We start from the raw sequence: 15068 nt of genomic DNA, 5'->3' as shown, positions 1-15068 counted from the left end.
CTGATACGGGACTTTAGTTAGTGTGGAAAACACCTCGGATACATCTTAAGTAACGTCTGATACGGGACTTTAGTTAGTGTGGAAAACACCTCGGATACATCTTAAGTAACGTCTGATACGGGACTTTAGTTAGTGTGGAAAACACCTCAGATACATCTTAAGTAACGTCTGATACGGGACTTTAGTTAGTGTGGAAAACACCTCAGATACATCTTAAGTAACGTCTGATACGGGACTTTAGTTAGTGTGGAAAACACCTCGGATACATCTTAAGTAACGTCTGATACGGGACTTTAGTTAGTGTGGAAAACACCTCGGATACATCTTAAGTAACGTCTGATACAGGACTTTAGTTAGTGTGGAAAACACCTCGGATACATCTTAAGTAACGTCTGATACGGGACTTTAGTTAGTGTGGAAAACACCTCGGATACATCTTAAGTAACGTCTGATACGGGACTTTAGTTAGTGTGGAAAACACCTCGGATACATCTTAAGTAACGTCTGATACGGGACTTTAGTTAGTGTGAAGTTTGAAGCTGATCATTTCAGTAAAAAGTGCCAAAATGTCAGGCTTTTTAAACACTCTTTTTTGTGCAGCTGCAAAATCATTTCACAGTTATTTGCTTCTATTGGCTGCTTCAAAATAAAAGCCCTCCAGTGGATCCTTCAAAGTAAAAGTATTCTAAAAGCCTGTGGCCTTCACGGTGTCTTTAAGCCCTTTACACAAGTCTTTTGCAGCTTCTCTCCATTAAAAGTCCTCCAGCAGTGATTTCAAAGTAAAAGCCCTCCTGCTCCTTCAAAGTAAAAGCCCTCCTGCTCCTTCAAAGTAAAAGCCCTCCTGCTCCTTCAAAGTAAAAGCCCTCCTGCTCCTTCAAAGTAAAAGCCCTCCTGCTCCTTCAAAGTAAAAGCCCTCCTGCTCCTTCAAAGTAAAAGCCCTCCTGCTCCTTCAAAGTAAAAGCCCTCCAGCATTTTCATTTTATTTTATTTTATTTTGACACTGTTCCTGTACGTGTTACCTTCAGGTGTCTGGTCTGAAATACGGGAAGAAGTACAACTACAAAGTGTTCGCTGAGAACGCCGCCGGACTGTCCGACCCGTCCAACACCATCGGCCCCCTGCTGGCAGACGACACACACTGTGAGTGTTTTAATTATCACTGACTAAAAATGATCAAATATAAATACAGTAAAAGGTCCAGTTCCCATCATGCACCTCTCTCCCCCTGCAGTCGCTCCTTCCTTCGACCTGAGTGCGTTCAAAGACGGTCTGGAGGTGATCGTGCCGCAGCCCCTCACCATCAGGGTCCCGATCACCGGGTACCCCACGCCCGTCGCTAAGTGGACGTTCAGAGAGAAACAGCTGAGCACCAACGAGGAGCGCGTCTCCATGACGACCAAGTCCTCGTTCACGGAGCTCATCGTGATGCCGAGCGTCCGCCCCGATAAGGGAACCTACACCCTGACGCTGGAGAACGACGTGACCTCCATCAGCGGAGACATCGAGGTCAACGTCATCGGTACGATTTCACAAAGATATACACTTTTAGAAATGATACTTTTTCACTTTTCTTTTTTAATATATTGACACATTTTCCATGTATTTTCCATTCTCTTTTCCTATCACACTTTCTTACCATTTACATTATTTATTTGTATGCAGCTTCGAGTTCATTTATGTAGCCATGTTAAGTTTGACCTAGGTCTGGTTTTTATTTATTTTTCTTAATATAATCCTTTAATTTTTTACGGAGATTTTATAATTTTTTTAGCATATTTTATTATCAAATTAAACAATTTATAAAAATAGTTTTAACATATATCTGCCACATTTGACTGTTCTGAGATCAGCCTTAGTTTCAGGGTAGTCCGGTTGTTCCAGTTAAAAACCTTTCTTTTTGAATGTGTGTGTATTCATGTGTTTGTGCTCTCTGCAGCGGCGCCCAGCTCCCCGAAGGACTTCAAGGTTCTGGAGGTGACCCGGCAGCACGTGCACCTGAGCTGGGAGGCGCCGGAGCACGACGGAGGAAGCCCTCTGATTGGGTACCAGGTGGAGAAAAGAGACCTGTCCCGCAAGACCTGGGTCAAGGTAACACTGTCTATCCTAAATGATTATTCAGTTTAAGATTCAAAGATTCAAGACTCAAAGGTGTTATCATCAGATGCTCAGCAGCTACATGGCAATGAAATTCAACAATGCAACATATATAATAAATTACAGAAATACAAATAAAGAATAGTGCAAGAATATGATACAAGAACAGAACTACTTATATAAATAAGTAGATTATATGAAGTTCTGGTCTAAAATGATTCTAAACTATAATAATAATGAGTTAGTTTCCTTCACAGATTCATCATGATATTTATTAAACTATCCCCCCCTCTCAGGTGACCGCTGGGATCCAGGACCAGGAGCTGACGGTGACCGACGTGATGGAGGGGAAGGAGTACCTGTTCAGAGTCACCGCCTGCAACAAGTGTGGACCGGGAGAGCCGGCGTACATCGACGAGCCCGTCAACGTGTCCTCGCCCGCCAGTGAGTCGCTGAGGCGTTGGAAACATATATTTCACATAAATGAGTCTCAAAGAGTTAAGAGGTGTTCACCAACGTGGAGACTGTTCGTACCTGGGATACTAAATGTTTGGATTTTTTAAATCTACAACTTGTTAAACATTTTACACATTTTTTGAACACACATTTTGAAGCCACTTTTTCGTACAAATTTTATTTGTACATTTTTTTCCAAACATTTTTTCCAAGAAAAGTTAAAATGTTCGTCTCACATTTTTGCACAAAATAGATAAATAATCTTTTGACACGCAGCCTTCACATCAATCCACCCGATCATCCTGTTGGTCTCAGTCAGAATGTCCAGGTATATATTGCACAGTTGTTAGGGCATATATATATTGCACATAGTTGGTATCGGCATGTGGAAGTTCAAACACAGTAAAGGGAACGTACTTGAGGATGGGTCTTCCTCCGTCGTCTATGTTAAAGATAAAACGTTATTATATATTATTATAGTCCAGAGTTTCTTCCTAACCCCCTCTTTCTCTCCCCCTCTCTCCCCCTCTCTCCCCCCAGCGATCCCCGACCCCCCCGAGAACCTGCGCTGGAGAGACAAGTCGGCAAGCGGTATCTTCCTGACCTGGGAGCCTCCGAAGTACGACGGCGGCGCCGGGATCCGCGGCTACAACGTGGACCGCCTGCAGAGAGGCACCGACAAGTGGGAGCCCTGCGGAGACATGGTCCCCGAGCTGAAGGTGCAGGTGACCGGCCTCACCGAGGGCCAGTGGTACGCCTACAGGGTCCGGGCCCTCAACAAGCTGGGGGCCAGCAGACCCTGCAAGGCCACCGACGAGATCCAGGCCGTGGACCCCAAAGGTACCATCAGGGGTTATTTTAAACATAACAATAATAAATACAAACATAGACAGGACCAGAAACCTCTCTCAAGTTAGGTACCCACGTCCATCAGGGGTTATTTTAAACATAGACAGGACCAGAAACCTCTCTCAAGTTAGGTACCCACGTCCATCAGGGGTTATTTTAAACATAGACAGGACCAGAAACCTCTCTCAAGTTAGGTACCCACGTCCATCAGGGGTTATTTTAAACATAGACAGGACCAGAAACCTCTCTCAAGTTAGGTACCCACGTCCATCAGGGGTTATTTTAAACATAGACAGGACCAGAAACCTCTCTCAAGTTAGGTACCCACGTCCATCAGGGGTTATTTTAAACATAGACAGGACCAGAAACCTCTCTCAAGTTAGGTACCCACGTCCATCAGGGGTTATTTTAAACATAGACAGGACCAGAAACCTCTCAAGTTCTTTATAAGATAAGATGTACTTTCTTGATCCCAGTACACAGTTAAAGCCCTCCTGCTCCTTCAGAATAAAAGCCCTCCTGCTCCTTCACAGTTAAAGCCCTTCTGCTCCTTCAGAATAAAAGCCCTCCTGCTCCTTCAGAATAAAAGCCCCTCCTGCTCCTTCACAGTTAAAGCCCTCCTGCTCCTTCAGAATAAAAGCCCTCCTGCTCCTTCAGAATAAAAGCCCTCCTGCTCCTTCAGAATAAAAGCCCTCCTGCTCCTACACAGTTAAAGCCCTCCTGCTCCTTCAAAATAAAAGCCCTCCTGCTCCTTCAGAATAAAAGTCCTCCAGCTCCTTCAGAATAAAAGTCCTCCAGCTCCTTCAGAATAAAAGCTCTCCAGCTCCTTCAGAATAAAAGCCCTCCTGCTCCTTCATAATAAAAGCCCTCCAGCTCCTTCACAGTAAAAGCCCTCCAGCTCCTTCACAGTAAAAGCCCTCCAGCTCCTTCAGAATAAAAGCCCTCCAGCTCCTTCACAGTAAAAGCCCTCCTGCTCCTTCAGAATAAAAGTCCTCCAGCTCCTTCACAGTTAAAGCCCTCCTGCTCCTTCAGAATAAAAGCCCTCCTGCTCCTTCACAGTAAAAGCCCTCCTGCTCCTTCAGAATAAAAGCCCTCCTGCTCCTTCAGAATAAAAGCCCTCCTGCTCCTTCACAGTAAAAGATTCATTAAAATGGACTTTTATTAATCCCTCGTGGGGAAATTATGTCTCTGCATTTGACCCATCCTAGTGTTAGGAGCAGTGTGCTGCCATTTTGAACGGCGCCCGGGGAGCAGTGTAGGGAACGGTTTGTTTTAAACAAATAATTTCTTTGTGCAAAACAACCAAAAACAAATAACTTTTACAACGAAAAGAAATAGCAAGCTTGAGTTCAGAGGTCCTGCTCAGAAGCATTCAGGGTTTGGTTTCTAAATAATTGTTTTAGATAAAGTGGCACAGCTCCTCATTACATCCTTCTCCCCCCTGCAGAGGCTCCAGAGATCCAGCTGGACGCCAAGCTGCTGGCCGGCCTCACGGCGAAGGCGGGCAGTAAGATCGAGCTGCCGGCCGAGGTGAAGGGGAAACCCGAGCCCCGCGTGAAGTGGACCAAAGCAGACCTGGTTCTGAAGGCGGAGGACCGGGTCTCCATCGACACCACCCCCGGACACTCCACCGTCACCATCGCCAAGACCCAGAGAGACGACAGCTCCACCTACATCATCGAGGCCACCAACAGCAGCGGGCGCGCCACCGCCACCGTGGACGTCAACATCCTGGGTGAGAGACTTCACCTGGAGCCTTTATTTTGATAAGGCTGCTCCTCAACACTGTCCCTGATGGTTTAGCTAGGTTTCACTGAGAGGGATTGTTCACTTCTAGAGGCTTTTACTTTGAAAATCTCCAAATGGATTAAATAGAAAGTTATACACGATTTAATCTAACAGGTTGAACTTCCAAAAATAATAATGTTGTGTGTTTTATAACATACTGCTAAACTGTGTTTGACCAAATATCAATTTATTTGATTTAGTAAAAGATACAGAATTATGGAAATGTGTGGGAACTATGACATAGTTTGTTTTTAATTCCTGGATAATAATTGAAGCAGTCCGTCAGTAAGTTTGATTTAAAAACATTTATTTTAATTATAAAACATTGAGACATTTGTACTTGAATGTCAAATGTGGACTGTCTGAAGGTTACACATTTACAAATATGTAGGAACCCTTAAAAAATCCCTACTCTCTTATGTCCTGGATAATAATCACCCTGCCCCCCCCCCCCCCCCCTCAGATAAGCCCGGCCCCCCCGCGGCCTTCGATATCTCGGAGATCACCAACGAGACGTGCTTCCTGGCCTGGAACCCGCCCCGAGACGACGGAGGATCGAGGGTCACGAACTACATCGTGGAGCGCAGAAACGTGGATAGCGAGATCTGGCACCGCCTGTCCTCCACCGTCAAGCAGACCACCTACAAGGCTGTGGGCCTCACCAAGTTCAAGGAGTACCTCTTCAGGGTCTTCGCCGAGAACCAGTTCGGAGTGGGACCCCCCGCGGATCACTTGCCCATCATCGCCAGATACTCCTTCGGTACGACACGTTCAAAATGGCAATGAAATGATTCTGACCTGAGCTCCTCCAACGATGCAACATGTAGAATAAAATAGTGCAAGAAGTCTATAAACATGTAAATAGACTATAATATGCACAAGAACAGAATGTGAAATTATATAATGTACATTAAGACAAAATTAAATACGGTTTGATTGCGGTGAAAACTATTTATATAAATAAGTAGATCGCAAGATGACAAACAGATGAATGTTTATCGGGCTCTTTACAGAGCTCTGGCGTTTAGCTCAGGATCTAAGTGTCCTTGCTGGTTGATCAAATGAGAGACAGTCACTTACATATGTTGGGGCAAGGCCTTGTAAATCATTAAAGCACTTTCAAATCTATTCTGAAGGGAACCGGTAACCAGTGCAGCACAAGCGAAATGTGTGTGTTTTTGGTATAACATCCTGTACCAGTACCTCCACTGTGTCTAACCCCCCCTCCCCTCCTCAGACACCCCCGGCGCTCCCTACAAGCTGGAGGCGTCGGACATCGCCAAGGACTCGGTGACGCTGGCCTGGTACGAGCCGGACGAGGACGGAGGCAGCCCGATCACCGGGTACTGGGTGGAGCGCTACGAGGCCGACCTCGACAAGTGGATCCGCTGCAACAAGCTGCCCATCAAGGACACCAACTACAGGTGAGACCCCCCCTGGAGAGACAGGAAACACCTCCTGTCCCCTGGTCTGGAGGTCAATGGTGCTCTTTAAAAAACAGATATATTTATTTAACACAATCAAGAAGGAGCATGACACCAATATGTACCCCCTTTTGTCCACTCGTCCCAAACACAGAACACATTCTCCACACATACAAATAAATGAGGTCAAATAATAATAAAAAAGTATATAAATACCAAAAGTAAATAACTTATATAAAGAAACGTTCAAAGACAGCACAACAGTAGAAGGAATATACAGATGTGTACACAGAGGGTGATAAGACACAACAATTACATAAAGGCTTGTTAGACATTGTAAACTATATGGAAGGTCAATGGTGTTCTGAATGTGTTTTTGGTTGTTATCCTGATTTACAGCTGAAGAGATTCCAACGTGAGCCCTAAAGCTCTCTCTTCTTCGTTGGTTTCCAATCTTTTAATAACATGCTCCTCATTGTTGTTATCCCCTCTGCAGAGTCAAAGGTCTTCCCACCAGGAAGAAGTACAAGTTCAGAGTCCTGGCGGAAAATCTCTCAGGAACCGGAAAACCCAGCGCGGAGACGGACCAGATCCTGATCAAAGACCCCATCGGTAGGAAACACACTTTCACTCAGAACAGATAAACACACGACACGGGATAGGGTACAAACTGACACTAACAGATATCACCATGAAACGCCCCCACCTCATTACTGACGTCAACACAATTATTTTTATATTACAAGTTTACTGAATTTGTTGTATATGCTAATGATGCTAATGCTAACATTTGACACACTTCAAATCCAAAGGTGTTATCGTCACATGCTCAGCAGCTTCAGGGTAGAGATGACATTCTTCTGACCTGAGCTCCTCCAACAATACAACATGTATAATAAAATACAAACATACAAATAATAAATAGTGCAAGAAGTGTGATATGTACAAGAACACAATATGAAATTAAATAATGTACATTAAGACAAAATTAAATAGGTTTATTGCGATGATAACTATTAGTAGATCGCAACTCAGACACAGTTATTGAAATAAACTCCTGATTGTCTCACCTTTTTAATAAACACTGTTCTCTGTCTCCTCCAGACCCCCCCTGGGCTCCAGGTAAGCCCACAGTGAAGGACGTGGCGAAGACTTCCTGCTTCCTCATGTGGACCAAGCCGGAGCACGACGGCGGAGCGAAGATCGAGGGCTACGTGATCGAGATGCTGAAGAGCGGCACCACGGACTGGATCAGGGTGGCCGAGAACATCAACCTGCTGGAGCACTCCCTGAAGGGCCTGATGGAGAAGCAGGAGTACTCCTTCAGGGTCCGAGCCATCAACGTGGCCGGAGAGAGTGAACCCAGCGAGCCCAGCGAGCCCGTGCTCTGCAAGGAGAGACTCAGTAAGAGACACTAAAGTCAGGTTCAACTCTGCAAGGAGAGACTCAGTAAGAGACACTAAAGTCAGGTTCAACTCTGCAAGGAGAGACTCAGTAAGAGACACTAAAGTCAGGTTCAACTCTGCAAGGAGAGACTCAGTAAGAGACACTAAAGTCAGGTTCAACTCTGCAAGGAGAGACTCAGTAAGAGACACTAAAGTCAGGTTCAACTCTGCAAGGAGAGACTCAGTAAGAGACACTAAAGTCAGGTTCAACTCTGCAAGGAGAGACTCAGTAAGAGACACTAAAGTCAGGATCAACTCTGCACGGAGAGACTCAGTAAGAGACACTAAAGTCAGGATCAACTCTGCACGGAGAGACTCAGTAAGAGACACTAAAGTCAGGATCAACTCTGCACGGAGAGACTCAGTAAGAGACACTAAAGTCAGGTTCAACTCTGCAAGGAGATACTCAGTAAGAGACACTAAAGTCAGGTTCAACTCTGCAAGGAGAGATTCAGTAAGAATCTAAACTCAGGTTTAAGTTAAACTTAACTCAGGTTGTTGTACCTTAAATTAAATGCACACATTAAAATCCCCCCCGCTCCTCCTCAGACCCCCCCTCGGCACCCCGCTGGCTGGATGTGATGAGCGTCACCCGCAGCAGCGCTGATCTGAAGTGGTCTCTGCCGGAGAGGACTGGCGGCGCCCCCATCACTAACTACGTGGTGGAGAAGAGAGACGCCAGGCGTAAAGGCTGGCAGGCGGTGGACACCACGGTGAAGGAGCTGAAGTACACCGTGTCTCCGCTCAACGAGGGCTCGCTCTACGTGTTCCGCGTCGCTGCTGAGAACAGCGTCGGAGTCGGAGAGTTCTGCGAGCTCAAAGACTCCGTCATGGCCAAGGACAACTTCTGTGAGTCACAGAGAGAGTTTGGAGCAGATGAGGTCTCTTATTCAGGACGGAGATGATAATAATAATCTTTATTTTATAATTGTTCTGCAGCTGCTCCCGGCCCACCCTACGCTCTCAGCGTCTTCGGCATCTCCAAGAGATACGTGGACCTGCAGTGGGAGGCGCCCAAGAACGACGGAGGAAGACCAATCCTCAAGTACGATTCCTTTAACATGTTTGAACTTCCACATTTGAAACCTTGAAAAGCCGATCCAGCAGTAATGACTGTGTCCTCGTCCTGCAGATACTCGTTGGAGAAGAAGGAGAAGCTGGGCACTCGCTGGGTGAAGTGCGGGAAGACGTCGGGTCCAGACTGTAAGTACCGGGTCACGGACGTCATCGAGGGAACTGAGGTCCAGTTCCAGGTCAGCGCGGAGAACGAGGCGGGCACCGGACACCCCAGCGAGCCCACTGAGATCCTGACCATCGAGGACCCCACCGGTCAGTGCTTCACCTCTGAGGACTGACATATTGTTAATTACATTAAGAGCCGGGTGGAGAGAACTTTTTTATTTAACTCCTAATATTTATATAAATATTTGTATTCTATTTTATGTTTATTTAAACTTTTATTGAACATTTTTACTTTAACATCCTTTCTTTTGATAAATATCTTTCTTTTATTGCAACATTTTTAATTAACTTATTTTGTTTGTACAAATATTTGTATCACAGTTTTTAATCTTTTATTTATTATTAGAGTTATTTGTCATGGAGCAATTGTAGCCAACCGCAGCTCCGCCCTGGATCGATAATAATAATGAATCAAATTGCCCTGTCCCCCCCAGGCATCCCCTCCCCCCCCGTGGAGCTCCATGTCACCGGAGCCAGCCGTGACTTCCTGTCCATCGCCTGGAAGCCCCCCCAGAGGGACGGCGGCTGCCCCATCAGAGGGTACCACGTGGAGATGTGTGCTGCCGGCACAGAGAAGTGGATGAGAGTCAACTCCCGTCCCGTGAAGGAGCTGAAGTTCCGCGTGACGGCGGAGGAGGGCGTCGTTCCCGAGAAGGAGTACATCCTGAGGGTCCGAGCCATCAACTCTGTGGGCGTCAGCGAGCCCTCCGACCTCTCCGAGAACGTGTTCGCCAAAGAGTCCGACTGTAAGCAGCGCCAACGCACCAGATTATCATTTTTGTTTTACTTGTATGTATGCACCATGACATCAAGTCAAATTCCTCGTACGTGTCAATCCACCTGGTGATAAACCTGATTCTGATCAGTGACCATACCAGGGACTCTAAGCGCATACAAGTACACAGACCTTAAGTAAAAGCAGAAGTACTCAGGTCTTGTACCTGAGTAAAAGTAGAAGTACTCAGATCTTGTTCGTGAGTAAAAGTAGAAGTACTCAGGTCTTGTACCTGAGTAAAAGTAGAAGTACTCAGATCTTGTTCGTGAGTAAAAGTAGAAGTACTCAGGTCTTGTACCTGAGTAAAAGTAGAAGTACTCAGATCTTGTTCGTGAGTAAAAGTAGAAGTACTCAGATCTTGTACCTGAGTAAAAGTAGAAGTACTCAGATCTTGTTCGTGAGTAAAAGTAGAAGTACTCAGGTCTTGTACCTGAGTAAAAGTAGAAGTACTCAGAAAAAGTAGAAGTACTCAGATCTTGTACTTGAGTAAAAGTAGAAGTACTCAGGTCTTGTAGTAGAAGTACTCAGATCTTGTACTTGAGTAAAAGTAGAAGTACTCAGATCTGGTACTTGAGTAAAAGTAGAAGTACTCAGATCTGGTACTTGAGTAAAAGTAGAAGTACTCAGGTCTTGTACTTTAGTTAAAGTAGAAGTACTCAGATCTTGTACTTGAGTTAAAGTAGAAGTACTCAGGTCTTGTACTTTAGTTAAAGTAGAAGTACTCAGATCTGGTACTTGAGTAAAAGTAGAAGTACTCAGGTCTTGTACTATAGTTAAAGTAGAAGTACTCAGATCTTGTACTTGAGTAAAAGTAGAAGTACTCAGATCTTGTACTTGAGTAAAAGTAGAAGTACTCAGAGCTTGTACTTGATTAAAAGTAGAAGTACTCAGATCTTGTACTTGATTAAAAGTAGAAGTACTCAGATCTTGTACTTGAGTAAAAGTAGAAGTACTCAGGTATTGTACTTGAGTAAAAGTAGAAGTACTTCAGATCTTGTACTTGAGTAAAAGTAGAAGTACTCAGATCTTGTACTTGAGTAAAAGTAGAAGTACTCAGATCCTGTACTTGAGTAAAAGTAGAAGTACTCAGATCTTGTTCTTGAGTAAAAGTAGAAGTACTCAGATCTTGTACTTGAGTGAAAGTAGAAGTACCAGAGTGTAGGAATACTCTGTCACAGTGAAAGTCCTGCATTCAAAATGTTCCTCAAGTGAAAGTATAAAAGTATTCTCATCAAAATATAGTGAAAGTAGCGACAGTGAAAGTAGTCGTTGTGCAGATTGGTCCATTTCAGAATAATATATATGATATGTTTTATAATGATTGATCATGAAAGTGTTCTCAAAGCTGGTGAAGGAGCAGCTAGTTTGAAGTACTTTGTATACTGCAGGGTAGCTGGTGGATTTACTCCAGGTGGAACTAAAGTCTGATTCAACACTTGGTTATATTATGTTATGTTTGTGCAGGTAACCCCCAGCTGGAGTTCCAGACTCTGGACCTGGTTGTCGTGGAGACGGAGAAGCTTCACATCCCCGTTCCCTTCAGAGCCGTGCCCTCGCCCAGGATCACCTGGCACAAAGACGGCAAGGAGCTGAAGGCCGACGAGCGCCTGGGATTCAGGTCTGCGCTCAAATCTACATCTGCTTACACTGGGCATTACATAAGAATCACCTCTTTTTGAAATAGGAGAACATCTGAGGTTTTCTTCTAAATGTACCACTTTGTTCTCAGGTTATATTTACGTATTGTTATGTGTTAAGTAGTAAACAGTTTGAGGTGGAGGTGTGTGTGTAGCAGTGGCTGATGGGAGAGTGTGTGTGTGTGTGTGTTCAACAGGAAGGAGTATGTCTCCTGTCACCTGGAGGTCGACAGCAGTCTGCACTCTGACGCAGGACAGTACAAAGTGACTCTGGAGAACAAGATGGGAGCCGCCAGCGCCGCCATCAACGTCAAAGTCATCGGTACGCCAACACACCCTCACACACACCCTCACACACTCACACAGATCACACACTCTCTAACACACCACTGTCTGTGTGTCCTCAGGTCTCCCCGGGCAGTGTAAGGAGATCATTGCTTCTGAAATCACAAAGAACTCCTGCAAAGTGTCCTGGGATCCTCCAAACTACGACGGAGGCAGCCCCATCATCCACTACGTCATGCAGGTCAGACACAGAACACATTTTATTTATATATATTTATTAGTATTTTATTTAGTGAAGTCATGTGACCGTGCTGTAGTTCCTTTATAGCCCAACATTAGCCTCCTTTAGCTTAGCGGTGGTGACGTGAAGTCATGTGACCGTGCTGTAGTTCCTTTATAGCCCAACATTAGCCTCCTTTAGCTTAGCGGTGGTGATGTGAAGTCATGTGACCGTGCTGTAGTTCCTTTATAGCCCAACATTAGCCTCCTTTAGCTTAGCGGTGGTGACGTGAAGTCATGTGACCGTGCTGTAGTTCCTTTATAGCCCAACATTAGCCTCCTTTAGCTTAGCGGTGGTGACGTGAAGTCATGTGACCGTGCTGTAGTTCCTTTATAGCCCAACATTAGCCTCCTTTAGCTTAGCGGTGGTGACGTGAAGTCATGTGACCGTGCTGTAGTTCCTTTATAGCCCAACATTAGCCTCCTTTAGCTTAGCGGTGGTGACGTGAAGTCATGTGACCGTGCTGTAGTTCCTTTATAGCCCAACATTAGCCGCCTTTAGCTTAGCGGTGGTGACGTGAAGTCATGTGACCGTGCTGTAGTTCCTTTATAGCCCAACATTAGCCACCTTTAGCTTAGCGGTGGTGACGTGAAGTCATGTGACCGTGCTGTAGTTCCTTTATAGCCCAACATTAGCCTCCTTTAGCTTAGCGGTGGTGACGTGAAGTCATGTGACCGTGCTGTAGTTCCTTTATAGCCCAACATTAGCCTCCTCTAGCTTAGCGGTGGTGACGTGAAGTCATGTGACCGTGCTGTAGTTCCTTTATAGCCCAACATTAGCCTCCTCTAGCTTAGCAGTGGTGACGTGAAGTCATGTGACCGTGCTGTAGTTCCTTTATAGCCCAACATTAGCCTCCTTTAGCTTAGCGGTGGTGACGTGAAGTCATGTGACCGTGCTGTAGTTCCTTTATAGCCCAACATTAGCCACCTTTAGCTTAGCGGTGATGACGTGAAGTCATGTGACCGTGCTGTAGTTCCTTTATAGCCCAACATTAGCCTCCTTTAGCTTAGCGGTGATGACGTGAAGTCATGTGACCGTGCTGTAGTTCCTTTATAGCCCAACATTAGCCTCCTTTAGCTTAGCGGTGGTGACGTGAAGTCATGTGACCGTGCTGTAGTTCCTTTATAGCCCAACATTAGCCTCCTTTAGCTTAGCGGTGGTGACGTTTATAGCCTTAAAGTGGTGTTAATACGTGGTATTGTGTGTGTGTGTGTGTGTGTGTGTGTGTGCAGAGGCGTGAGGCCGGCCGCAGGACGTACGTGAACATGATGTCCGGAGAAAACAAGGTGTGCTGGAACGTCAAAGACCTGATCCCCAACGGAGAATACTACTTCCGGGTTCAGGCCGTCAACAAGATTGGGGGCGGAGAGTTCATCGAGCTGCGCAACCCCGTCATCGCTGAGGATCAGAAACGTGAGAGAAAATCCCTTTACCGTTCTTTATTACATAAAGGGACACTTCAATACAACAGCCAATGTAGGATACATCAAATAAATACAGAACAATGACCTCAAAATGCAAGTTGTAGATATATGGGATCTTCAAATCTTGAAACCTGTGAATGTATCACTGTAGTTATTTTCTAGTAAATGTACCACTTTTCAAGTTTCAAGGCTTTATTATAATTTGCACAGCAGCTTCAGTGCAGAGCAACATGAATATAGGTCAGAGAACAAATAAAGCAGATCAAATAGTGCAAGAGAATGTTTTGAGATGTGAATCCTAAGTGGGGTAATTGTAACTCTGAACTCTGTCCTCCCTCCAGGTTGTACATTTATGGGATCTTGAAAGCTATGAATTATCACTCTAGTTATTGTTTTGTAAATGTACCAAGTCAATCTTAAATGGGGTAATTGTAACTCTGAACTCTGTCCTCCGTCCAGACGCCCCGGACCCCCCGGTGGACGTGGAGACCCACAACCCGACCTCCAGCACCATCACGCTGACCTGGAAGCCCCCGATGTACGACGGCGGCGCCAAGATCATGGGCTACGTGCTGGAGAAGCAGCTGAAGGGCGAGGAGGCCTGGGGGCGCTGCAACGACTTCCTGGTGCCCGTGCTGTCCTACACCGTGCGGGGGCTGACGGAGGGCAAGAGCTACGCCTTCAGGGTCCGAGCAGAGAACCCAGCGGGGGTCAGCGAGCCGTCCAGAGCGTCGCTGCACGTCAAGATCTCAGACGCCGTCGGTAAGAACGACGTGTCATTAGAAATGCAGTTTACTGATAACAATACATTACATTTTTATAGCGCTTTTGCTCGTGCTCAAACAGTACACATGCTAACGTTAGCATTCGCACATGAGGACAGATGCTTTGCAGACAGTTTCAAGTCACAGGCTCCTCAAGCACAAACCAATCGTTTTCCAGAATACATTTCATTTTTTTAAATATGATTTTTGCACTGGGAAAAAATGCAACAACTTCAGGAATTAAATGTAAGGATTGCTCCATAAATAAAAGTGACGGTTGCGCTAAAATAAATTTAAATATTGCACTTTCCCCCCTCAGACCCCCCGAAGGTGTTCCTGAGCGGCAGCCTGCAGTCCGGCCTCAGTGTGAAGCGAGGCGGAGAGATCTGCCTGAACGCCAACATCTCCGGATCCCCGTACCCCGAGATCACCTGGTACTGGAACAACCAGGTGATCCGACCCGAGGCGCTGCGCAAGAGACCCGACAAACCACTGAAGAAGAAGGTGGAGAAGAAGGAGGAGGAGAAGAAGGTGAGTAAAGATGCATTCATCTGTTTGCACCTCACATATTTATCTATTACTACAATAAACAGCATTTAATTTTT

The 15068-nt window shown here is 45.5% G+C and overlaps 1 protein-coding gene across 1 annotated transcript in view; it reads left to right on the top strand.

Annotated features, from left to right (window-relative positions):
- Positions 1–15068, top strand: part of LOC117539376 (titin-like) — a gene marked incomplete at its 5' end in the record, with an annotated part of 161649 nt that overhangs the window by 49580 nt on the left and 97001 nt on the right. The window contains 20 exon segments of the mRNA XM_034205527.1: positions 1026–1140; positions 1232–1519; positions 1937–2088; positions 2391–2538; positions 3091–3390; positions 4847–5134; positions 5651–5947; positions 6425–6611; positions 7108–7223; positions 7716–8015; positions 8606–8905; positions 8996–9101; positions 9189–9385; positions 9733–10044; positions 11538–11691; positions 11908–12032; positions 12118–12236; positions 13508–13688; positions 14159–14461; positions 14783–14994. Coding sequence (XP_034061418.1) covers positions 1026–1140; positions 1232–1519; positions 1937–2088; positions 2391–2538; positions 3091–3390; positions 4847–5134; positions 5651–5947; positions 6425–6611; positions 7108–7223; positions 7716–8015; positions 8606–8905; positions 8996–9101; positions 9189–9385; positions 9733–10044; positions 11538–11691; positions 11908–12032; positions 12118–12236; positions 13508–13688; positions 14159–14461; positions 14783–14994 — 4200 coding nt within the window.

The sequence above is a fragment of the Gymnodraco acuticeps genome, unplaced genomic scaffold (genome assembly GCF_902827175.1).
Source record: "Gymnodraco acuticeps unplaced genomic scaffold, fGymAcu1.1, whole genome shotgun sequence".
Classification (NCBI taxonomy): Eukaryota; Metazoa; Chordata; class Actinopteri; order Perciformes; family Bathydraconidae; genus Gymnodraco; species Gymnodraco acuticeps.
The sequence above is the reverse complement of the archived record's forward strand: the minus strand, read 5'-3'. Positions and strand labels throughout refer to the sequence as shown.